The sequence below is a fragment of the Microcaecilia unicolor genome, chromosome 4 (genome assembly GCF_901765095.1).
Source record: "Microcaecilia unicolor chromosome 4, aMicUni1.1, whole genome shotgun sequence".
NCBI lineage: Eukaryota > Metazoa > Chordata > Amphibia > Gymnophiona > Siphonopidae > Microcaecilia > Microcaecilia unicolor.
The window spans coordinates 241762434-241788764 of record NC_044034.1 but is presented as its reverse complement, the minus strand read 5'-3'; the positions used below and the strand labels follow the sequence as shown (position 1 = coordinate 241788764).

General features: G+C 41.7%; 1 protein-coding gene across 10 annotated transcripts in view; it reads left to right on the top strand.

The window, feature by feature from the left end:
- Positions 1-26331, top strand: part of MBNL2 (muscleblind like splicing regulator 2) — a 314090-nt gene that overhangs the window by 237800 nt on the left and 49959 nt on the right. For 7 of the 10 annotated variants that reach the window (XM_030201362.1, XM_030201367.1, XM_030201366.1 and 4 more), the window contains 3 exons: positions 5903-6056; positions 20730-20765; positions 25147-25241. In XM_030201362.1, coding sequence (XP_030057222.1) covers positions 5903-6056; positions 20730-20765; positions 25147-25241 — 285 coding nt within the window. The remainder of the gene's footprint in view (positions 1-5902; positions 6057-20729; positions 20766-25146; positions 25242-26331) is intronic. The other 3 variants (XM_030201368.1, XM_030201369.1, XM_030201364.1) reach the window with 1 other exon arrangement.

Genomic DNA, 26331 nt, shown 5'->3' with positions numbered 1-26331 from the left:
CTGGTTGATCCGAGCCCCGTCTTATGCAGAGTGCGGCAAGGCTGTGGACCGGGTAGTTGCTCTTTTGAGCTCCCTGGGATGGATCATCAACTGGGAAAAGAGCCAGCTGCGCCCGACTCAGTCCCTGGAGTATCTGGGAGTTCGATTCGACACCCAAGTGGGCAGAGTGTTCCTGCCAGACAATCGGATTGTCAAACTTCAGGCTCAGGTGGACCAGTTCCTAGTAGCCTCTCCTCTTCGGGCTTGGGACTATGTGCAGCTGTTGGGCTCTATGACGGCCACGATGGAAGTAGTGCCCTGGGCCAGGGCTCATATGAGACCACTACAACACTCTCTGCTGCAGCGCTGGACTCCGATGTCGGAGGATTATGCTGTGCGCCTTCCCTTGGACCCAGCAGTGCGCAAGGTGCTGAGCTGGTGGCTGCAGACAGACAAGTTGTCTGCAGGGATGCCTCTGGTGACCCCGGAGTGGATTGTCGTCACGACGGACGCCTCTTTGTCGGGCTGGGGAGCCCACTGCTTGGGAAGGACAGCGCAGGGGCTCTGGTCTCCTGCAGAGGCAAAGTGGTCTATCAACCTCCTGGAACTCAGAGCCATTCGGTTGGCGCTTTTGGAGTTCATCCCGGTACTGGCGTTGAAGCCAGTACGGGTCCTGTCGGACAATGCCACGGCTGTGGCCTATGTCAACCGCCAGGGAGGTACCAAGAGCGCCCCTCTAGCCAAGGAGGCCATGAATCTATGCCAGTGGGCGGAAGCGAACCTGGAACAGCTGTCAGCGGTCCACATTGCCGGAGTCATGAATGTCAAGGCGGACTTTCTCAGTCGCCATACCTTGGAGCCCGGAGAGTGGCAGCTATCTGCTCAGGCGTTCTTGGACATCACGAAGCACTGGGGCCAGCCGAGCCTAGATCTGATGGCGTCATCGGCCAATTGCCAAGTGCCGCGCTTTTTCAGCAGAGGACGGGACCCTCGATCCCTGGGAGTAGATGCTCTTCTCCAACAGTGGCCGACACAAGAGCTTCTCTATGTGTTCCCGCCCTGGCCCATGTTGGGCAGGGTGCTAGACCGGGTGGCAAAGCATCCGGGCCAGATAATCCTGGTGGGTCCGGACTGGCCCAGACGTCCCTGGTATGCGTACTTGATCAGGCTCTCAGTCGACGATCCTCTGCGGCTGCCAGTGGAGCAGGGCCTGTTACATCAGGGTCCCGTGGTGATGGAGGATCCCTCCCCCTTTGGTCTTACGGCCTGGCTATTGAGCGGCAGCGTCTGAGAAAGAAGGGCTTCTCAGACAAGGTCATCGCCACTATGCTGAGAGCGAGGAAGCGCTCTACTTCTACTGCTTACGCCAGGGTTTGGCGTATCTTTGCAGCGTGGTGTGAAGCAGGCTCACTTTCTCCCTTCACTGCTCCAATTTCTTCAGTGTTGGCATTCCTGCAAGAAGGTCTGGAGAAAGGCCTGTCGCTCAGTTCCCTTAAAGTCCAGGTAGCGGCTCTGGCTTGCTTCAGGGGCCGCCTGAAGGGTGCTTCCCTGGCTTCGCAGCCAGATGTGGTGCGCTTTCTCAAGGGAGTTAATCACCTGCGCCCTCCTCTGTACTCAGTGGTGCCTGCGTGGAATCTCAACCTGGTGCTAAGAGCATTGCAGAAGCCGCCTTTTGAACCCTTGTCGAGGGCATCTCTGAAAGACCTGACGTTGAAAGCAGTCTTTTTGGTGGCTATCACTTCAGCCAGAAGAGTTTCCGAGCTCCAGGCACTCTCATGTCGAGAGCCTTTTCTGCAGTTCACTGAGGCAGGAGTGACTATTCGCACAGTGCCTTCCTTCCTGCCCAAGATTGTTTCTCGCTTCCATGTGAATCAGCAGCTCTGTCTCCCTTCCTTTCATAGGGAGGACTACCCAGAGGAATACTCTGCTCTCAAATATCTGGATGTGAGACATGTCATCATCAGATACTTGGAAGTGACCAATGATTTCCGGAAATCGGATCATCTGTTTGTCCTGTTTGCAGGTCCTCGTAAGGGTCTGCAGGCTGCTAAGCCTACAGTGGCAAGATGGGTCAAGGAAGCCATTGCAGCGGCTTATGTGGCCGCAGGGAAGGTGCCGCCTATCCAGCTGAAGGCTCACTCCACTAGAGCTCAGGCGGCCTCGATGGCAGAGGCCGGGTCCGTCTCTTTGGAAGAGATTTGCAAGGCGGCAACTTGGGCTTCGGCCCATACCTTCTCCAGGCATTACCGCTTGACTGTGGCTGCTCGGGCGGAGGTCCGGTTTGGAGCTTCAGTGTTGCGGTCAGGGATTTCAATGTCCCGCCCTGGGTGAGTACTGCTTCGGTACATCCCACCAGTCTATGGATTGATCAGCATGATGATATGGAAGGTAAAATTATGTATCATACCTGATAATTTTCTTTCCATTAATCATAGCTGATCAATCCATAGCCCCTCCCAGATATCTGTACTGTTTATATTCTGGTTGCATTTCAGGTTCAGGTTTAGTCTTCAGTTCCTGTTCAGGAGGACTTCGTGTTCAAGTTTTTCAATGAATTCTTCAAGAGTTGAGACGAGTTTGTGTTACAGTGAGCTGCTGCATTCCTCTCCCCTCCGTTTTACGGGGCTGGATTGAGACTTAAATTCTGCCGGCGCTCCCTCCCGCTTCGTGCGGCAGTAGGGCAGCTTTGTACCCCTCCCGCTTTGGCGGTGTTAGGGTCAGTCAGCTCCTCCCGCGGTTGCGGTTGCAGGATAAGCCAGATCCTCCCGCATCGGCGGGGTGGTGTCCCTCCCCCGCTCCGCGGGGATGAGCTGGACGGATTCCCCTCCCCCACTTGTGTGGGGATGAGCTGGGTTAATTCCCCTCCCCCGTTTCGGCGGTGGTGAGCTGGGCAGAGTGTCCCTTTGTGGGTGTAATTCTCTAAGTGCTGAGTCCTGCGGATGGAGCTTGGATATCGACATACTGAGGAGTTTCCGGCAGCACATGACCACATATAGGGAGGCAAAAGGATTGCTCTCTATCTCCACCTACTGGTAGATGGACACAACCCACCAGTCTATGGATTGATCAGCTATGATTAATGGAAAGAAAATTATCAGGTATGATACATAATTTTACCTTCATTTACTTATTTAACTGTTCATTTTACTTTTTAATCTCTAAGTTACTTATAAGCAATACTTAACTTGCACTTAACGGTCAGACCAGGGGTTCAACAATGCCCGACATGCATGTTTCGCCCTAAAAGGCTGTGTCAAGGGCTCCCCCTTAGCCGTTCTTAGTACCAGCCTCGCAATGTTTTCTTTCTAGCAGGAGGAAATCCAGAAAGAAAACATTGCGAGGCTGGTACTAAGAACGGCTAAGGAGGAGCCCTTGACACAGCCTTTTAGGGCGAAACATGCATGTCGGGCATTGTTGAACCCCTGGTCTGACCGTTCAGTGCAAGTTAAGTATTGCTTATAAGTAACTTAGAGATTAAAAAGTAAAATGAACAGTTAAATAAGTAAATGAAGAAATAGTTTAGTAAAATATTATCGCCAGTGAGGATTTGGGTGCTGTTGAATGTCCAATGAAAGAGTGAAGTTGGTCAATTGCACTGCTGAGGCAATAAAAAACATATGAATGATTTCTATATGATATATGGTTAAGGTGGAGGTTAAAACCATATATGAGCCTTGTTAGGGGATTGATTTACAGATGCCACCTTTATGTTATAGTCAGCTTCAGAACAACAGTTGAATGATTTTTTTTTAATTGGTTAACTGAGAGAGATCCACACATTAAATTTACTGTGCAATTTTCTGCAAAGTGTATAGATTTCCTTGATGTTTGCAAAGTTGAACATTTAAAACTAAAGTTTATTCTAAACCCACTGACCGTAACACATTATTACAATTTGACAGCAGTCACCCTGCATCTTTCGAAGAATCTGTTCTGATTTAACAGATTTTAAATTTCAGACTATAAATCTGAAAGATAAATTACTCAACCATGGTTATCCTAAAAATGTTTTGAAACAAACTTATTCAAGAGTGAAATACAATCATTGTAAACATGTATTGCAACAAAGAAAGATGGTTTCTTCTGACAGTAATCCATGTCAAACGTACGTGATGAAATTTACAAACGATTCAACAGAAGTGGCACGAATTATAAGGAACCACTAGAGAGTAATAGAAACACACAATTTTTTTTCAGTGATCATGATTTAAGAATAACCTATTCAAAGGGGCAAAATGTAAGGGAATTAGTAAGATCTTCTCCCAGTAATCAAGTATTGACTCAGTCTATAGGCCACTATAAATGTGGCAGATGCAAGACATGTGAAGTTACATATGGTCGGATCTACAAGTTAAAAAATCGTACAGACTGTATCAGCACTTTTATAATGTATCTGATTCATTGTCCATGCCCTAAATTGTATTGTTGGGAAAACCACTAGAGCTTAGTGAAAGAAAACACAAGGGGAGGGGAGGGAAAAAATTGATACAACTCAAACAAAAATAGATTTTCAGATTGCAAAGTTTGCAACCTCAGGGACTGAATGGATCTATTATGTGGAAAGCTTTCTTCTGAGTTTAATGTGTGGGGCATGATAAGCACCCTGTCCTGTGCACTCAATTTAGTGATTCTCACTATATGTACAGTTTGTCATTGAAAGCCGTGATTAACCACTAGAATTCAAAGTGGCTTTTCATTTGAAGATTGGCAGGTTTAGAATGGCATCTTATTTAAATCTCGGTGCCATTTTGAAAAACTTGATGCTGCCGAGGAGTTCTGTATGCACATGTATAGAGTGGTGAGCTGTGACTATATTAGCCAAAAGAATGGAAAATTTGTCTGGTCTTCATTCCTGTTTTTTCAAAATAATTTTCGCAGCAAATATGCTCTTTGTTTAGCGAAGTGTTGAACTGGCAGCTCCTGAGGAAGCCAGATAAGGTGAAACGGAGTAACCCTGTTGAATGCAGAAAGCCAGTTCAGAAAATTAAGTTGTGATTTATGACTTCTTTTGCATATTTTTAAATGGGAATTGCTGCACAATCACTGCTTCAATCTGAAAATCTTAAGAAAAATAAGTGAAAAAGAAACAAGTAAAAGTGAGGTGGAGGTTTTTGACTAGTGATGTTGGATATGCTTTGCAATTAATTTGCAAAAATTAAGCAAACAAAAACAAGCATATGAAGTCTTTTCCTCCTTTATATAAATATTTAGAAGTATATATTAAAATTTTCAAATATAGGGCCCTGTTTACTAAGCCGCGCTGTAGGCGCGCAAACCTTTTAGCATGCGCTAATGCTAGAGACACTCATAGGAATATAATGGGTGCCTCTACCATTGGCGCGCGCGCTTAAAAGTTTGTGTGCCTACAGCACAGCTTAATAAACAGGGCCCATAGATACTTTGGGGGGTTTTTACTAAGCTGTGATAGCGTTTTTAGCTCGCCATAGAAATCAACTGCCGGTAAAAGCTGAGAAGCCCATTATATTCCTATGGGCGTTTCGGCATTCCAGCTGATTTCTACCATGAGCTAAAAATGCTACCGCGACTTAGTAAAAGACTCCCTTTATGAGTTATTTCGAGTGACGACTGGAGTGAATTATAAATAAAAGACATCGTTATAGTTTGGCATTTACCAATCATTGAGTCTGGTAGCTACTAGTTGACCATGTTTTAAGCAGAGATGCCATTTCTGTTGCTTTTCTTTTATGTAGCTTTGGTGCTGTAAGCTTAGGTTAAAAGAACCATGGCTTTTGCTATCAATAACAAAATTTCACTCATCCTACATTGCTACTGTTTGGGTTAAAGTGCATGGCAAGGCATCTTTTTTGATACTTATTTATTAGTTTATTTATTTATGTAGTTATAGGACATTACAGCTCTATATTTTAAGTTCTGCTTTCCTTATAAAAGTCCCTCTTTACAGGCCTTTCCTCCTGGTGTTCTCCACTCTTTACCAAAGAGACCAGCCCTTGAAAAAAGCAATGGTGCCAGTGCGATTTTTAACCCTAGTGTTTTGCACTATCAACAGGCTCTAGCCAATGCACAGTTACAACAACCTACAGCATTTTTCCCTGCAGGTATGTTGCATGCTATTTGCATCCCCAAAATATAAAAGTGCATTAGATGTGTATCACTGTTGTTTTGATAGGTATAGTTTTTACATCTCACAATTTTCAGTATTGACTGTGTGTTCAGTTTTGAAAACCATGCTCTGTGAGTGCAATAACTGATCATTTCACCTGGTTATCTTTAATAGATTCACTAACACATAGTAACCTGCGCTACCCTTGCCATGGATTGCTACACATTTTGTAGTGAATCAGTGCCATGGAAAAGAATGAAGCCAGCATCACTTAAAAGTGAATAAGTGACATATGACACCAGTAGAATGGGTTTCCACACTTGAATAAAGAGGCTTCTAATTGAGTTTCATTTGCAGCTGAGAATCTGCCTGAGTTTAGCCAGATAAAATTAGTTTGATTAGATTTAGGACAGCAATTTGTGAGAGTTCAGTCGTTGAATTTGGTACTAAAAATTCATGTGACCAGCTAAATAAAATATCTGCACTGCCCTGTTTTCCCCTGCTAAATTTGTATACCTTGTGACTTGAGATGCACACATTTATCCTTCTGTGGAGGAGGGGAGGAGGAAGCAGAGAATGTTTATGCTGTTATATTGATGTGGCTAATTTCCAAAGTTAACCAGAGAAATCTTTTGAAAATCCACCCATAGACTTTTAAAGATGCAGTCCCTTATCCACTTTTCAACCAAGTCGCAGAAGTCTATTTACATAAATATGTTGCATTCCTTTTATTAAAAAAAAAATTAGATGTAAGAGCTCATACTTTAATACAGCTTAGAAATAAACTTCATTGAGGGGTCCTTTTAGTAAGCTGTGGAGAAAGGGGGCCTGTGCTGGCACGTGCCGAGGTCCCCTTTTACCACAGCAGGTAAAAGGCTGTCTTTTTTCTGGAAAAGCAATAGCCGTGTGGTAAGTGAACCACTTGCCGCGCAGCCATTTCGGGGGGAGCACTTACTGCCACCCATTGAGGTGGCAGTAAGGGCTCCCTCGCTAACCAAGTGGTAACCAGGCAGCGCACAGCACTTCCCAATTACTACCAGGTAAGCACTGGCACTTCAAAAATCGAAACTATTTTTATAGCGCCGGAAATGGTGCATGCTGAGGGTGGGAACTACTGCTGAGCACCAACCCTTTAGTAAAATGGCCCCTGTGTGCATCATCTTAACTAAAGGATTTTTTTTCAGTAGGTACAAATAACTTTCAATGAATAGCATCCTTATGAAACTATGAACAATCTACCACTTGACATACGGTACTTGTTTTTCCCAGGTAATAATATTATACAGTATAATTTTTCTTTGATGTGACATTTTATATCATTTTTGTTCCGAAGTGTTTTTTTTGGTAGCATAAACCAGCAAGGGCATACAATTAATTATCACCAGGATCAATATTCAGCCAACGGTGGTGAGCACTCTGCTGACTGCTGCTGGTGTTATTCCCAGATATTCAGTGCTGAGCCCTGTCCGGGATTCAACATTGAATATCCGGGAGGGATTTTTTTGAGCCGGCTAGCACATAACCAGGAAAGTCAATATTCAGACCTTAACCAGCCATGGTCTAGCACATAAAGATGGGACTGTGATTTCTGTGGTCATATTTATGCGCTAAACCTGTCCGGTTAAGTTCTGAATATCAGATCTTAAGCGACCAAGCGCTGAGTCCGCCCCCAGAACATCCCCAACATAACCAGTTTTCACTTAGACGCTAACAAGTCATTTTCAGCGAAGACCAGATTGCCGTGAACAAGAGATTTATCTAGTCAGCGACTGTTTCTGGCCAGTTAAATTGTTTTGAATATCAACCAGACCATTTTTTATGGCTCATTCTGGACAATTCTATGACTGGGCACCACAGTTCTGATGCCCACTTTACACAGGCTGTAACCTGTTCTATAACAGTGATTATATACATAATTGCCCATTATAGAATACTAGGGTAGATAAACATCAGTGTTCCTACATTTAGGCATTCCCACGTATGCCAGATCTATGGATGGCATAAGTGGGCGCACCAAAATGCAGCATTTACACGCATAGGACTAGATTCAGTAAACGGCACCCAAATTTCAGTGCCAAAAAAAATACATTGCTGATTGCTAGTCTATAAATGGCACTGTGAGTTGGGTAAACAATCAAAAATATGAGAGAAACAAACCCCCAAAAAACCTGTCACTCAAAAAATAAGGGGCCCTGTTTACTAAGCCGCGCTATAGGTGCACTAGCATTTTTAGAGTGTACTAAACGCTAGAGACACCCATAGAAATATATGGGTGTCTCTAGTGTTTAGCGCATGCCAAAAACGCTAGTGCACCTTAGTAAACAGGGCCCAAGGTTTGTAAAAAATTGCCAAAACTCAATTCCCTCAGGGGTCCTGTGTAATATAGCCCATAAAATAAATGACACCTCGAAGCTCCCGATAGAGAACAATAGATCACCTATCAACCTCTACCTTATAGGGAGTCCCGTTATTATCACTGGTGTCAGAGACTAAGAAGAAAAAAAGAATCAGTGTAAAAAAAACTCCAACAGAGAAAAACAACTGATTCAAAAAAAATCTTCCGTCTCTATGCAGAAACGAGAAACACCCCAAGTGAATGAGCCGTGGCTCAAAAATGAAGGGGTTCTGCAAACCATGGTGGTTCTGATATTGTTTGTATGTTTTTCAAACAAAATCACAGTACATTCAATTCCCTCGAAATTCACAAGAAGTAGCAATTCAATATCATAAACAGATGGATAAAAATGGAAGGAAAAAGCCTCAAATGAGCAATCCCTTTGGAGCTGAAACTTTCATCATAGATTTAAAAAAACCTTCCTTAACAACCGTCTTTAATGTTCCTCAAACAGCCCAAATCTATTCAGTATTTCAGAACCCACTTTAAAACACACTTATCTTTTAAAGTTCTACTCCTGTGGTTATCCTAGTCAGAGCCATTTTCATCTTTCACTTTGTCATAACAGGTCCCATAATGACAACCAACAATGCCCAGCGTTTCACTATGCTGCTTCAGTGTATCACCATCTGGGACTGAAAACGAAACAAAACTTCAGGCTCCATAAACCATCTCTACAATCAAATAGCAAAAAGAAACAATTTATACTTCCTAATAGCGCACTCTTGGTGCTTGTAAGTGGCTCTTACAATGCATCAAATATGGCTCCTCTCTATAACGTGCAGCAAAGAGAGCGAGCAAAGTACAAACAAAAGTCCAAAGAGCAAAACAAAAAAGTACCAGGAGCCTTCAAAAAAAGGGGGATAAAACCTTTAATCATGTATTTTGAGGAACAAATCTTTGAATGGACCCGACACGGTCCGTATTTCGATGCTGAGCGCCTGCGTCAGGGGTCTGCATTAAACATAAAAAATTTTTAAAGAATAGTATACATATGTATATATACACATATACATATATTCGACTTTAAAACAATAGGAACCATAAATATTGGCGCATAAACACTACATATGCATATAATGTGCTCCTTTTTACAGGGCATAACTAGCCCTCCACTTTGGGGAGTGGACTGTGAAGGGGGGACAACGCATTCCCTCCCCTCTCCTCCCGCACATGTTAACCATACCTTTGCTGGCAGGGATGCTGAAGCCCCACCAGCCAAATAAATACAGTGCCTCCATTCCCCTCCATTCTATCTCAAATGAGCTTTCACTTGTTCTGTTTAATTTTTTGTTGTGCGGCTGTTATCCAGTAAATTGTAACGTGCTTCAAGCACTCTTGGAGCGGTGGCGCATGAAGCAAAAACAAAATTATTACTACTATTATACCTGCACAACATTTGTAACAAGTGCCCTGATGAAGTCAAAAGGTCTCTGCCATGGGCCATCGTGAATAGTGCTATTATTGACCTAAAACAAGCCAGTACCTATGTAATAAAACTCGTGCTAACAACAACAAAAGTTTTAGCATGTGACTCTGCAAAATTTTCACAATCACGTTAAAATAGAACATAATACCTTCAGTTAAATCTGTTGTGTAGCAAAATAAAGCTTATCCCCAGTAGTGTTGCCGGGTAATCCTCTTTACTAACAAGGTTGGATTGAAAGGGCCTGCAGGAAGAACTTCATACTTACAGGGTGACATGCCCTTTTCTTTCTTAAGGTATTTGAGGATGTCCATTGATGCTTGATTGTGTATGCTTTATTGTCCTATTTTTAAGGTATGTTTTTAAGTGTTTTTATTTGTTTGTGTGTACTAATTGCGATTTCCTGTGATCTTTTTTTTCCATAAATGGAAGAATGGAATGTAATACGTGTCACATAAATAAATCTCACACACACTAGGAGGTCCTTTTACTAAGGTGCGCTAACCGATTTAGCATATGCTAAATGATAAGACGCCCATAGGAATACAATGGGTATCTTACCATTTAGCGCATACTAATCATTAGTGTGCACTAAATCCATTAGCACACCTTAGTAGAAGGACCCCTAGATGTAGGAATTTAGGGCATCTTTTGCTAAACCGCGCTAGCGATTCCCATATGGCAAATGAGAGGACGCCCATTCAGTTCCTACGGTCTTCCTCTCATTTGAATCCTGCACACATTTCTTCATCAGTTCACACTATTAGTGCATTAATTGTATCCTTATTTTTATTTTTCAAAATTTTTTATAATCAAATACTCATCTTATCTAGATGTATCGGGCCCAGGGGTTGATGTTACTGTCCGACATGCATGGGGGAGGGTGCTAGATGGGGTGTACTTAGATTTTAGTAAAGTCTTTGACATTACCAGTGGTATGCTGCAAGGATTTGTTCATGGGCCAGTTCTTTTTAAGTTTTTTATAAACAATATTATTGAAGATTGCCTTGTAAGGCTTGCGTCTTTACAGATGATACCAAAATCTGCACTAGAGTAGACACCCTAGATGGTGTGGGTAACATGAGGTGGTTCTAGTGAAGCTTGAAGACTGGTGTAGAATTTAGCAGCTAAGATTTCATGTTAAAAAATACAGATATTAATTTGGGCTGCAAAAACCTGAATGAGTGGTACAGTGTAGGGGCTGAAGTACTTCTGTGCACAAAAGAAGAGCGGAACTTGGGCGTGATTGTACGTGATGATCTTAAGGTGTCCAAACATGTAGAAAAGGTGACAGCAAAAGCCAAAAGGATGCTTGGGGGTATAGGGAGAGGAATGGCCTACAGGAAAAAGGAGGTGATAATACCTCTATATAAGTCTCTGGATACCTGTAGTAGGTCCGTTTGGATCCCAGTGAGTTCAAAGCAAGAAAACACACACTTACACAAACAATGGTACTAAAGAATACATACATTTATTAGCAGCTTAGAAATACAGCACCAAACTTATAAACATCATCTCAGTGGCCGTCAGCTGGGATAGCCCCTCTTCTTCACAACCTGAGAGAAGTTTGGGAATTCTGCATCACACTCATCAGTGGAAGGCTTCAGCTGGGAAGGGGTCTTTCCTTAACTTTTATAGTCTATAACAAACAGATGACTTCGTAGTCAGCTGGCCTTGACTTATATGTTGTTTGTTCCTTCCGCACCTACAGTTTCCAACTGTTTTTAACCACCAGTTCAGCTAAGCAAGTACACATCCTTTTTCCTAGAAACTGCTTTGCAGGCTGCTCAAATTTGCACTATAACTCATTCATGAAAGTGCATCACTTTGTACTTCTTAGCGCTGAATTTTAATTGCCAAACATTAGACCATTCTTCTGCAGATCCTTTTTCTTGTTTTCCACTCCCTCCGGAGTGTTCGCTCTGTTACAAATCTTGGTATCATTCACAAAAAGGCAAACCTTACCTTCTAGCCCTTCGGCAATGTCACTCACAAATATATTGAACAGAATCAGCCCCAGCACCGATTCTTGAGGCACTCCGTTACTCACCTTTCCTTCCTCCGAGTGAGTAGCAGGGAAGTAGTAACAGTGGTGTCAGCTTTGGAATCATGGTATACTCAGCCATGCCTCTGCTATTAGAAGCTTTAATACCTATAAAAACACCAGACTCCTTACTTTTCCCTCAGCCATCCTGTAAGTAAAATTAACTAGGATTTTTTGGGGGGATAATATATATCTACTACCTCTCTGCTCATGCTCCCTCTTTGCTTGCCCACTTATGGCTAGCATATCCTTTCAAATCATGTTATGTATCTATGAGATAAATTTCTTTGTAGAGTCTTGTTTAGGATAGAAAAGGCACAGAGGATCTGGAAATAATACCTCAAAGATCTAATAAGATACTACCAAATCAAGACTCCATCGCTTTTAAATTTACTTAATTATTGTTCTGTTTTCACAGCTTGCAAATAAGCAGCAATTTATCTTAATACAAAGCAGTATTTTCTTCAAGTAATACCAAGGCATTCTTCCTAATTAGTCGTTCACATTGAAACAATGATGTAGCCAAGACTGATATTTTGCTGGGTGGACTCTTCGCAGTACAGATGTTGACACTGCCTCCAGTTCTCTCATTTGATGTTACCAAAGTGGGGAGAGGGGAGGCCCCCCCTCTTACAGTCCATTAATGGCTATGCCTTGGGGCTGAAAAGGGCCATAAAAAGGCCTAGTAAACCACAACAAGCTCCACTGAAAATTAAGAGGCCCTTTTCCAAAAAAGCGTTATGCACTTACTCCCGGATTCTATATAGCGCACTTAGATTTAGGCGCTGAAATCGGTGTGGGTTCTATAACACTGCATATAACTTAATTGGCTTAACAAGCTACTGAGCGCTGATATCAGCACTTAACAAGCAGTAATGAGCACTAATTGGCACTGATTAGAATTTAGGAGCAGAACTCGCTAAGCGTATTCTGTAATGATGTGCGCTGAACTTCTAAGTGCACAGGCAAAAAGGGGTGTGGTTATGGGCAGGGAAAAGGGCGTTTCATGGGTGTTCTGAAATTTAAGTGCCTAGTTATAGAATATGGCCCAGTGCGCCAAAATCTACACGCCGGGATTTACGCAATGTTTTACTTGGTGTAAATGGGTGCATGCAGATTTAGACACTGAAATATCTACTAAGCGTATTCTATCATTGGCGCCTAAATCTAGGTGCCAATTATAGAATACGCTTAGTCGGCACTGATTTCAGCGCTGATTTTTTTACATGCCTTATATAGAATCTCCTCCTTAGGGGCTTTTTTACAATGCGGCGGTAAGGCCAACACGGGCTTACTACACACCATTAAGGGACTACTACCAGATCAAAAAAGCGTCATTTCCAGGGAAAAAATTAAAACCCCAGAAGTGGTTAGCGCAGTGGTAACCCTGTAGTACTCGGGCATTGCCACACGCTACACAGTTTTTCAGGGTTACCTTGGGATCCCTTGCCGCCACCTCAGTGAGTGGCGGTAAGTGTTCCCCACCACATGCCAATGTGGTAAGAGTTATCTTACTGTATGGCCATTTTTTTAGGGGCTTTTTAACCACTGCAGTAAAAAGGGCCCTGACGTGGGAGAAATGGTCCCCGCTTCTACCACTGGGCCCTTTTTCCCACAGCTTGTTAAAAGGACCTCTTAATGCAGGTTAATGCCCAAACTGCATTAATGGGTTTTGCTGTACTTTGCGTGTTACTGAATTTTTCAGAATTTTTCTGTCACGGCGCATGGCATGGGCAGAGAGTGGGTTAGCCAGATAGTTCATTACACGTACTGTGCACCTGTTGGCTAACAAAGTTAACACGGGAGAACTTAATGCCTCCTAAATAGGAGGCGATAAGTGGTTCTGCATTAACTCTCAGCTGGTACCATGCACTAATGTGAACGTTGACATACAGAAACTTGTATAACAATATAGGGGAAGGCAAAATATTCAGTACTAAAGTTTAAATATAATTTTGCCAAATTTGATCGATAAGGAGAGATCCAGTCAGCTGGAAATACAATTTTTGAATAATAATTAAAAAAATCCTCAACAGCCCAGGGGGAGCTACATATTGCCCTTAAACCCCTGAATGGACCACTATCAGGTTTTTGTTAAAACTAGAAAAAAGAAGTGGTAGAAAACAACTCCCATTGGAGAAAAAAAAATACCACCCCAACAAAATCTGGTTCTGCTTATTAAAGAACTGCTAGCTTAGTCTCTACTTACTGAAATCAAAAAAAGCAAGGCTGGGGGAAAAAATAAACACAAAATAAGTACCCAAATGAACTGTGCACAGCTTACAATATTAAACAAACTACTTACCTGAACACATTTCTTTGGTCCTCAAAAAGCCAACCGGAAAACTTCTTATGAAATCTTGAAGTTGAAAATACAGGGCCACGGCACAGGTAGCACGTGTTAAATTTGCCCTACAGACAGGGTAGCGTGGGAGCTCAGTGGTAGTTTCATAAGCACATAAGCACCGCCATACTGGGAGGATCCATCAAGCCCAGCATCCTGTCTCCGACAGCGGCCAATCCAGGCTTCAAGAACCCGGCAAAACCCCAAATTAAAAAATAATAATAATCATAATAATTTTCTACTGTGGGTATGTTTCCGGTGATGTAAGTTTTGTATATGTTACTTTTTGATTATCTGTACTTGTCAATATGCTTTGCATGTAAAATGTAATAAATACATTTTATTAGTATTGTTATTATTACCTTCTCATCTCCTTAGTCACAGAGTGGGAGAAAAGAAGGAGCATTAGGATGGGTCATATATTCCAACGATTGACGTTAAACAGTAGAATGTATTTCCTAAATTATGGATAAAGGATGAGACTGCATCTTTAAAAATAATAAATCTAAATCTGCTTTTAAGTGCATGATATGTAGACAGCTATTTTTATAGACCCAGGTTATAACGTTGCTTGTAGGAGCATGTCTGCCTCATTGATAGGAGATAAGTTCCTTTGGTGATCATTTAACTTAGCCCTTTTGAATGTAAGCTTTTTATTGATTCTACATTTGAAATGTACACACTCATTAAAGTCCCACTTCAAAGCCAATAGCAGGTGCACAGATGTGCTCTCTTGGAGAAATATAAGCCAGCTTAGATATTTAGAAATTCTATGAAGACCTTGTATTGTGTCTACAAAATTGCAAAAGGTAAAGACATTCAGGTTGCTTTATTCACTTTTTTGTGTTCTGCCTTTGAAAGTAAAGCACTTGCAGACATATTGCAGAACTATTCAGAAAATGTCTTTGAAGTATTTCTAAAGGCAGATTGGTTTGAAAAAAGCTGAGAAAAATGTGAACTTTCAAAACATGAAATGCAACCCTTTTTGAAATAAAAAATGTCATTTCACTCAGTTTTGAAATTCTTGCTTTATTCAGCAAAGCAAATGGGCCCTTTTACTAAAATGTGGTGAAGTTTTGTACTTACTGTGTGGTAAGTGCCCACAGTGCACTAAGGGACCTTTTTTACAAAGCTGCGGTAGAAAGGGCCCTGCACTAGTGGTGGGGGCCATTTTACTGCAGTGCGTAAAAAGGCTGAAAAAAACATGGCCATGCAGTAAGATTGTTCTTGCCGCGTCACCATGGGGGGGGGGGAGTACTTACTGCCACCTCAAGTAAGGGCTCCCGTGCTAACATGGCTGTAACTGAATAGCATGTGGCGCTGCCCAATTACCGCCGGGTAACCGCTGCGGAAGTATTTTTTTAATATTTCCACGCAGTAAACATTTCCGCCTAAGAGTATTCTATAAGCAGCACCTAGATTTAGGCACAGTATATAGAATACGCTTAGTTCATATCCCAGGGCCTAAAACTATGCACCTCCATTTACACCAACAAAAATGTGATGTAAATCCCCGCACGTAGATTTACGCACACTGGGCCATATTCTGTAACTACGCCCATAAATTTGGGAACTCCCATTTCCCTGCCCATAGCCACGCCCCTTTGAACTGCACGCATTAGACTTTAGACACAGTTCATTATAGAATACACTTAGCAAGTTGTGCACGTAAATTCTAATTATTGCCAATTAGTGCTCATTATTGCTTGTTAAGAGCTGCTGTCGGTGCTGATTAGCTTGTTAAGCCAATTAAGTTATGCAGGATTTCGGTACTGATCTCTAGGCACACTATATAGAATCCAGCGGTATAGTTATTTTGTTTGATAATTCAAGCTTTGCCTCATTACTACTCATTTTTCTGAAAATCTATTTGAAATAATATTAAAGTTAAATGTAAAACTAAAGAAAACCTGCTAAACATAAAATTGTTTTGTACGGTTGTATTTTAAGCCATAGCCTTAGTGAATCACTGAGTCCCTAGTGTATCTTAAAACTTCACTTTACAATTATTTATACAAACTTCACATCCTGTTGGGGTCTTTTACTAAGCCGTGGTAGTGTTTTTAGCTTACGGTAGAAATCAGCTGGCTTTAAACGCCGAGACAACTATAGGAACGTAGGGGCCTTTTTTTTTACTAAGCCGCAACAAAAAGTGTCCTGCGGCAGTGCGAGTGCGTATTTTGAGTGCATGCTGGGCCAGTTTTTGCCGCATCCTGGAAAAAGGACCTTTTTTAAGGGGCTGGAAAATGGACGTGCAGCAAAATAAAAACCAGCACGCGTTCATTTTCGGCCTGAGACTTTACTGCTACTCATTGACTTAGTGGTAAGGTCTCATTCGCTACCCGGGCGGTAGGTTTGCAGCTGAGTAAGCGCCATGCGGTAGAAAATAGAAAATATTGTCTTCCATGTGTTTTTGGCACGTGCCAAATTCAGACTTACTGCCCGGGGCACGCGGTAGCTGGGCGAGAATGCTAATCCTTATGCGCCTTTGTAAAAGGGCCTATTAGGGCCTTATTGTATAAAGGTTATGCTCCTAAATTTATGCTTCTAAATTACAAGCTTAGTTTATGCTCATAATTTAGGAGCATAAATTATGCTCATAGAATAAGGCCCATAATAGTTGTCTCAGTGTTTACTGCCAGCTGATTTCTTCTGTGAGCTAAAAACGCTACCACTGCTTAGTAAAAGACCCCCTATATTGGTATGATTCCTCTGGGTGTTTTTTATTGTATTGAAAATTATCCTCTCCATGATCTTTGGCAGCAAGGTTTTCTCCCTTACAAGTATTATACCAAGAAAAAGCCTTAGGACAGCCGCAATGGAAAGGGAACAGCATATAATCTTCAAAGGGCTAATCTTCACGATAAGATCATTCATAGTTTTTGTTTCTTTTTTAGCAAAAGAAAAAAAGTCTTGCCCTTCTCCAAATTTTATAATAAAAATCTGTTAGTCTCATTTGTTCATTTTCTGAGGCTGATTTGCCCTATAATGTAAATATATGTTAGTTGTAATGTTTTTGTGGTGTGCTGTGTTTTTAAGATGGAAATGTTAATGTTTTGTGTCTTTTTGCTAGACAAAAAGGTGAACGATAGATTTTTTAAAATTAAATTATTTTCATTCCTATCACTAAAATACAGGTTTGTGAATCTGCATTGCTGAATGTTTTCAATATTATATAGAGATATTGCAAGGGGAAGCATGAGAATATTATATAATAAGAAACATATTTAAAACAATACCCATTATAATCATAAACATATTCTAGAATCAGTTTGTATTCCCTACTGTAATGCTGGTCACTTGTTCTTTTTCAAGGGATGTTTTCATGAACATAAACATATTTTCCTCTTCTCCTTGTATCTTAATGGGACATATAATATTTGGTATAGCTAATAAAGCATATAGAGCCTCTTCTACCAAACCGCACTAGTGATTCTCGCATAGCATTGCCAACAAAATGGACTTTTATGCAAGTGGAGTTTAGTAAAAGAGGTCCATAGTTATTGAGTTCGCATGAGTAATCAGATTGCACATCCCAGGGACTGATTTGGTAGTTTTCTTTCATAAGATTCTAAAATTGTAAATTTAGTGAATGTAACCAAACGAAAGAAGAAAAATCAGTTTTCTAGTAATCCAGTAATATGTAAAGTGCTTGTGTTTTATAAGGCATAGTTGATAATGAAATAAATACAAAGGGGTCCTTTTACTAAGCTGCGATAAAAAGTGGCCCTAGCACGCACTTACGCAGGTTTTTCCCATGTGCTAAGGTCGTTTTTACCACAGCCCGAAAATGGCATATTTTCCATTTTCTGAATTAATGGCCAAGCACTAATGTTCGCCAAGAAATTGAAGAGTCCAGTATTTCTACAAAATATATATACAAAATAAGTTGAATATGCAAAGGCATTGTTGAAGGAAAATCAAGAGAGTTAAGGAATAAGAATCAAGTAAATTTATGTTTTAAACCTGAAGGATTAAAATAATAAAAAAAATGAATTTTTAAAACTAAAAAAATTGAACATCACAAGGTGGTGAGACCAATGATGAACATCACAACCCCAGTTAAAGACGCGAAAATCCTGATAAGCGTCCGGGTTTATTGAGGTCTCCCCCTTGTTTAGAATGAATACAAGTATTATATATATCTTGTAGAAATACAGGACTCTTAAATTTCTTGGCGTATTTGATGTGTTAGAGCCACAGTTGTCTTTCTCACTTTTGGATACCAAGCACTATGGCCATTACCAAAAGATAGCAAATGAGCCCTTGCCACCATCTATTTTATAGATAGTAAGGGCTAATGCGTGAATCCCTTGCTAATCAGCACGTGATAATGTGCCTGTGCTAACTGATTTGCACTGTCACGCCCCTCTCCACCTCAGACACACACCCTCAGAGAAAAATAAAGAAATTTTTTAGCACCTGGTTTGCTCTCACACATTGGACTTTTACTGCAGGACGCCTCAGCATGTCCCATGGTAAGTCCTTTTAATTTGTGGTAAGCGCTCGCTGGCGCTTACCACAGCTTAGTAAAAGGAGCCTGAAAGAATTAATGTAATATGTTAATAATATATTAAATCTGTGCATCGTATAACAAAAACTATGGATGGCCTTAAAAAGCTATTGGGTCGCTATTCGGAAGTACTTGTTTGGATAACTGCTGCTATCAGACAAGTGCTGCTGACTAGGATATTTAGAAGCACTATCCAGATAAGACCTCTGAATATCTTTACAGACCACATATGTACTTTCTCCCGGATTCTGTATATGGTGCCTGAAAATCCACGCAAAAAACGAAGCATATTGCATAACAATGCGCATAATTTAATTGGTTAACTAGCTAATTAATGCTGTTAATTGGTTGTAAACACACAGTTATCAGTACTAATTGCCATTAATTGAGATTTACACGCACAACTTGCTAAGTGTGTTGTATAACGTGGTGCGCCTAAATTCTAAGTCACATAGTTGAAAGGGGGCGAGGCATGGGCGTTTCAAAAATCTTTGTGCATGATTATACAATATAGCCGATCTGCGCCTAATTTAGGCATCAGGATTTACACCGTGGCCTAAATGGACACAACCAAATTTAGTCACGTGGTGAACCGCTTGGCATATTCTATCACGTAGAAATTTAAGTCTATTCTATAAAATTTAGGTGTACTTTAGAGTATATACCTAGGTGTAATTTTTTTCTGTGTGGATTTTTCAGGCACCATATATAGAATGTAGCCCTATGTGGATACTGCCAAGGTGGTCCCAGAATGTATCCAGATAGTAGCAATATTCAGGGGGAAGTTATCAAACTGCGTTAAGGTAGTAACCCATGTTATTAGGTCCTTAACCTTACTTAAAGGTCTCTAACGCAGCTTGTCTTGCCATTACGCAGCAATTTTTAGGTCACCACAGGTTACATAGTAATGAGATGCAGAAGATGCCATTGCATGTGAAGTTCATTAATATGTAAAAATTATAACGCAACTGGCATTGAACACCGGGTGCATACTGCAAATAGTGCTATGGCAATAAAATGATGGTAAAATAACCCCTGCTAAAAGCTGGGGTTATTTCACAGTACTGGGAGCATCGGGCCTCAAAGCCGAAGCCGGATGCTCTCAGGCTAGACCTTAAAGGGGCTGCAGTGCCATCCCCCCATCCTCAATCATACTCCTTCCATAGCAACTCCCCACCCCCATCACATATAGAATCATGACCCCCAGAGGTAGTAGTCTGAGACTACCGCTAAGGATGCCATTTTGGAGATGTGCCAGCTGGGCAGGAGTGACTGGGGATCGTTCCTGCCCTAGGGCCACTGGATCACCAAGTGAAGAACTGATAGGCCCCAACGATGGAGGGAGTCCTTTGGAGGTGGAGGGATGTGATGTGGAGTGGCAGGTTGTGATTGGGGGTGAGTGGACAACATCACAGCTCCTTTAAGCTCCAGCCTAGGAGCATCGAGCCATGGCTTTCAGGCCTGATTCTCCCAGGCTACTGGAATAATGCTGCTTTCAAAGTGTCTCACAAGCAGAATTATTCATTTATCTTGAGAATTAGCAACTACAAGTTGCTGACTCCATGATAAACCAAGGTACGGTAAAAGCCTACCAGTTTGCCACACCTTGTTAACATCCCCCCTCAGTCTGCTATCGGGATAGAAGACTGTCCTAAGTTATCCAGATTAGTTATCCTGATAGCAGACTGAATATTACCAATAGTACCTCCTTATCCAGATATTCAGCACTGGCCACTGTCTGGATTGTAGCACGGAATTACCCGGTTATTTTTTTTTACTGCTACAGCTGGTATTTTAAAGAATTGTGAGTGTGGCATTTGAATAGTGATCTGTGTGTTTCTAATACTTATCCTGAGTGTGCTTGAATCTCATCTTGAGTGCTAACTCTAAACAGCTAACCTGTTTCTTTCCCTTTATTTTTTCACCTATCATTGCATGAAATGCAGGGTCAGTTTTGTGCATGACACCCGCTACTAGTATTGGTAGGTTCCAAACTTCTTTATCATTATTTCTTGTACTGTCATATATATAATTCTTGCTTTCTAGTGTTTCCAAGAATGTAAAATTACCTGAAAAAACTACTTGTAATTAAAAAAAAACTAGTGGGAGGGTAAGCATTTGGCTTTCTGATTTTACTAATGTTTTGGATCTGCCTTAGAAAATAACCACTATTGTTCATAGTCTCACTTGCTGAAACAACTTGCTGAAGTTATATAAAAAGATGCACACCAGTTTGCTTTTGCATTTCAGCTATCAAAATGTTGTGTCTCTGTGCATTCTTTATATTGTGCTAGCATTTTTAAAAGACCTTTCCCATCAGATATAGAAAAATGAATCCAACTTCATCAGTGTTCTGAAATTGTCATAGTGGTGTGCCTTTTATCTTTCGCTATATGTTAGAAGATTGGTATCAGAGTTTCCCAGAACTGCTTATATTGGTAGTCCTAAGTGTATTATTATTAAATCAAAGAGTTGAATTGCATTAATATCACATGGTTCTCAATTTTGTTTTCTGATGCTGTACATGTGATTGGTGCTGCTCACACGCATGACACACTGAACCTGGGACCATCATAGTGGGGGGAGGGTTCTCCATTGAGGCAGCTGATTAATTCTGTCACCCACATGCTCTCTCTCAAACATATGTTCATGCAGGGCCAGCTGAAGGAGTTATGGCGCCCTAAGTCAGCTTACTTTGGTGCCCCCCTCTCCACATTTTTTCCATATCCAGTGCTCTCCACGGTTCTGACATCTTTCCCTCACTTGCTTGGTCCAGCGTCTCTCCCCTTCTCTCCAAACGCCCCTAGTCCAGTCTCTCTCCCTCCCTTTTCACCTCTATCCTGTACACTTTACACTGGTTGCCGGCAGCGGCAGTAGCATGAACAACAGGCGACTTTCAGCTCGCCCCTATGTCTTTCCTCTGCTGTGTTCTATTTCCTCTGATGCAGTTTCCTGTGAGCGGGACATGGCAAAGGAAGGCGCAGGAGTGGGACAAAAGCCACCTGTTGTTCACCCTGCTGTTGCTGCCGCAAACCAAAGTAAAGTGAACAGGACCTCGGTGAAAGAGGGAGGGAGAGAGAGGCCAGACCAGAGGATGGGGAAAGAAGGAGAAAGATGCTGGACCAAACAAACAAGGGAGAGATGCTAGACTCACAAGGAGGGGGGAAGAGAAGGCTTGCTCTTTAAAGCAGGTGAAGCACTGGCGGTGATGTCAGAGGCTGTGGATTTTGGCACCCTTTATAACACAGTACCCTAAACCAGTGCCTCACCTGGTCCAAGGGTTAAGCCATCCCTGTGTTCATGCTGACCCCACCCCCTCTGTCTCACCCCTTTCTGAGGTCAGACCACTCTCTCTCTCTCTCTCTCTCTCTCTCTCTCTCTCTCTCTCTCCCCACCCTTCCTGGCTCAATCCTTACCCCCCCCCCCCCCCCCCAAGAATTCACCTGTCTCTTTCGACTGTCAAATTCCATTCTCCCCATTAAAATCCCCCTTTTAAAACTCACCTTCTTTACCCAACAATGAGAGCCAGCAAGATGGGGGCGAGGTCTCTAGGATCACAGCCATGCGCGAGGGAGCAGCACCTTATATGTACAGTGGTGGAAATAAGTATTTGATCCCTTGCTGATTTTGTAAGTTTGCCCACTGACAAAGACATGAGCAGCCCATAATTGAAGGGTAGGTTATTGGTAACAGTGAGAGATAGCACATCACAAATTAAATCCGGAAAATCACATTGTGGAAAGTATATGAATTTATTTGCATTCTGCAGAGGGAAATAAGTATTTAATCCCTCTGGCAAACAAGACCTAATACTTGGTGGCAAAACCCTTGTTGGCAAGCACAGCGGTCAGACGTCTTCTGTAGTTGATGATGAGGTTTGCACACATGTCAGGAGGAATTTTGGTCCACTCCTCTTTGCAGATCATCTCTAAATCATTAAGAGTTCTGGGCTGTCGCTTGGCAACTCGCAGCTTCAGCTCCCTCCATAAGTTTTCAATGGGATTAAGGTCTGGTGACTGGCTAGGCCACTCCATGACCCTAATGTGCTTCTTCCTGAGCCACTCCTTTGTTGCCTTGGCTGTATGTTTTGGGTCATTGTCGTGCTGGAAGACCCAGCCACGACCCATTTTTAAGGCCCTGGCGGAGGGAAGGAGGTTGTCACTCAGAATTGTACGGTACATGGCCCCATCCATTCTCCCATTGATGCGGTGAAGTAGTCCTGTGCCCTTAGCAGAGAAACACCCCCAAAACATAACATTTCCACCTCCATGCTTGACAGTGGGGACGGTGTTCTTTGGGTCATAGGCAGCATTTCTCTTCCTCCAAACACGGCGAGTTGAGTTCATGCCAAAGAGCTCAATTTTTGTCTCATCTGACCACAGCACCTTCTCCCAATCACTCTCGGCATCATCCAGGTGTTCACTGGCAAACTTCAGACGGGCCGTCACATGTGCCTTCCGGAGCAGGGGGACCTTGCGGGCACTGCAGGATTGCAATCCGTTATGTCGTAATGTGTTACCAATGGTTTTCGTGGTGACAGTGGTCCCAGCTGCCTTGAGATCATTGACAAGTTCCCCCCTTGTAGTTGTAGGCTGATTTCTAACCTTCCTCATGATCAAGGATACCCCACGAGGTTAGATTTTGCGTGGAGCCCCAGATCTTTGTCGATTGACAGTCATTTTGTACTTCTTCCATTTTCTTACTATGGCACCAACAGTTGTCTCCTTCTCGCCCAGCGTCTTACTGATGGTTTTGTAGCCCATTCCAGCCTTGTGCAGGTGTATGATCTTGTCCCTGACATCCTTAGACAGCTCCTTGCTCTTGGCCATTTTGTAGAGGTTAGAGTCTGACTGATTCACTGAGTCTGTGGACAGGTGTCTTTCATACAGGTGACCATTGCCGACAGCTGTCTGTCATGCAGGTAACGAGTTGATTTGGAGCATCTACCTGGTCTGTAGGGGCCAGATCTCTTACTGGTTGGTGGGGGATCAAATACTTATTTCCCTCTGCAGAATGCAAATAAATTCATATACTTTCCACAATGTGATTTTCCGGATTTAATTTGTGATGTGCTATCTCTCACTGTTACCAATAACCTACCCTTCAATTATGGGCTGCTCATGTCTTTGTCAGTGGGCAAACTTACAAAATCAGCAAGGGATCAAATACTTATTTCCACCACTGAATGACCTGGCCTGTTAGAGAAGCAGCAGTGGGAAGCAGCGACAAAATATCTGGCTCCCTCTTGTGTCTTTCGCGGTCAACAGGCAGAGACGTACAGTAGAAATTAGTGGCTTGCTCTCTAAATCAAAATTTTTGGCAACACATCAGTGTCTTACAAAATCTTGGTTGAGAACTGCTTTATCATGACACCTACACCAAACCCATTAAACATTAAATAGTGGCTTTATCATTATAGATAAAAAGATCAAGACCATATTTCTAGAATGCTTTATCACTGGCATAGGGCAAATGTGCTTCTAAGCATTTTTACATTCGTGAGCAATAGGTGACAAGAAAGGAATAAAAGGTAGGGTAACTTTGGAAAACTAGTGACAACTGAGAGTTGCACATTTAATTTATATCATATATTTCAAATTTGAAAACAAAGCCATTCATATTTTCATTGCATTAATCGGTTTTATATAAATGTATTCCATGAGGAATTTCTATATCTCATTAGGCTTTTCTAATACACCAAAAATTTGCATAGGTACATAAAATTATGGATAATAGTGGATTCTCTTGCACAAGAAAGCCAAATATTCCCTGAGTAAAGAAAGATGTCTTTGTAGCTTGAAGAAAAAGGTCAGAGTCAAAATATATCTTGGTATTCAGCCATTTACACGTTTTTGGATATTTTGTAACTTTGAGTGTTTTTTTTTTAATGTGTATTCATATAACCTATTTACACTGCACAGAGGAAGAGTAAATATGGATGGTTTTGTTGTCCAAATTTAAAATGGTTTATACTTTTCAATGATGACCAGAGAACAGTGATAAAATTTTACTATTTTATAGAGATTTCATTTAAGGTAATTAGACAATTTATTCTGAAATTGCGAAATTATTTATCATTTTGATAGATGCACAATTGGACAATTAACCTTTTTCTTTTTTGCCTTTTCTGGGAATCGCTGATTATTTTTGGCAAAACTTCTTTTAATTGTACTTGTAATAAGCTATTTTCCCTTTTTTATTTCTCTCCCACGCTTTCTTGCTTTGCACTGTGATTGCATGCCATCTGCTGGTTTAACCCATGATGGCTTGCTGCTGTGTGATATTCACCATGCCAAATACCACTTCTGTTACCATAATGCTACACCCTCCTGTTCATTGCTTCCATGGTTCCCCTCCTGAAAGTACCCATGATGCACAGCGCTACGTCTGCCACTGTCTCTGCAGCAACAACTCCTGCAACAAGTGTCCCCTTCGCCGCAACAGCCACAGCCAATCAGGTTTGCTCCTTTTAAAGCTTTCTTTCACAAATCCCAAACTCTAAATGAGTGCCAATTATAAAAAAAAAAAAACATTTTTAATTCTGAGAGAATTTCTTTTTCATATTTACTCATCAAATTGTATTTCTTTATCTCTCGCTAATTTATAAACAAGTTGCACTTATTTAGAGTTAACATTAACTGCAAATGGTGATGTAGATACATTTTGTCTTGCATTGTTTGTTTTTGCATTTAAAACTTCATAGTTAACATGGCAGATATGGAGCTTAATTCATATGCATGATTTTCAAGTATTTATGCTGTAAGCACACCATGTATCTGTTTCTAGTTTCCTGTAAGAGTTCTTTGAGTGTACAAAAAGCAAATGAAATAAGTCATTCATAAGAAGGTTTTATATGGAGGGAATGGTTTTTGTAACATCTAGAGAACACGTGAAAAAAATGTGCCTTTTGTGTGCATTCTCTGTATAGGCAACATACACAGTATGTGTCTTTATAAAGTAGGCTCCTAGACTCAGCCCCAGTAGTGCACTAGTATTCTCTCTCAAATTTCTGCAGCAGGTGCAAAGGTGTGCCTGTATGTGCCAGTAAAAATTTGTGCATATGCGTTTATTTTATAAAATGCACAGGTAAGTGCTCATCTGGTCCAATTCCATCTACTCTCCGCTCCCAGCAATGCCTACTTGTATGGTGCACAAAAATACTTGTTATTCATTGCTATTACATAGATCTGTGCGCGCATATTCCTAGAACAATTTAATAATCCCCTACTTAAGATTGTGGAAAGTTGTTCTGTGCACATAAGTCCCTTTAAAACTACCCCTTCGTTTGCTGCCTAATGCAAAATATTGTCACCACCCTTAATGTTTAAGTCTTTGAGAACACAAATGAAGGAAATAAGTGTTTTCCATAGTCATAGGTGTTGCTACAGGGTGGGAAGTGCCACCTCAAACAAATGGCTTGTCACCCCTTTGCCACCTCTCTTTTGGTAGTCATGATTGGCATTACATAGTCTTCCTCCTGCCCTGTATGGTCTGGTATCTCCTTCATCCTTCCCTTCTCCCTCTTGGCGGTCCTCCAGCATTTCTGTG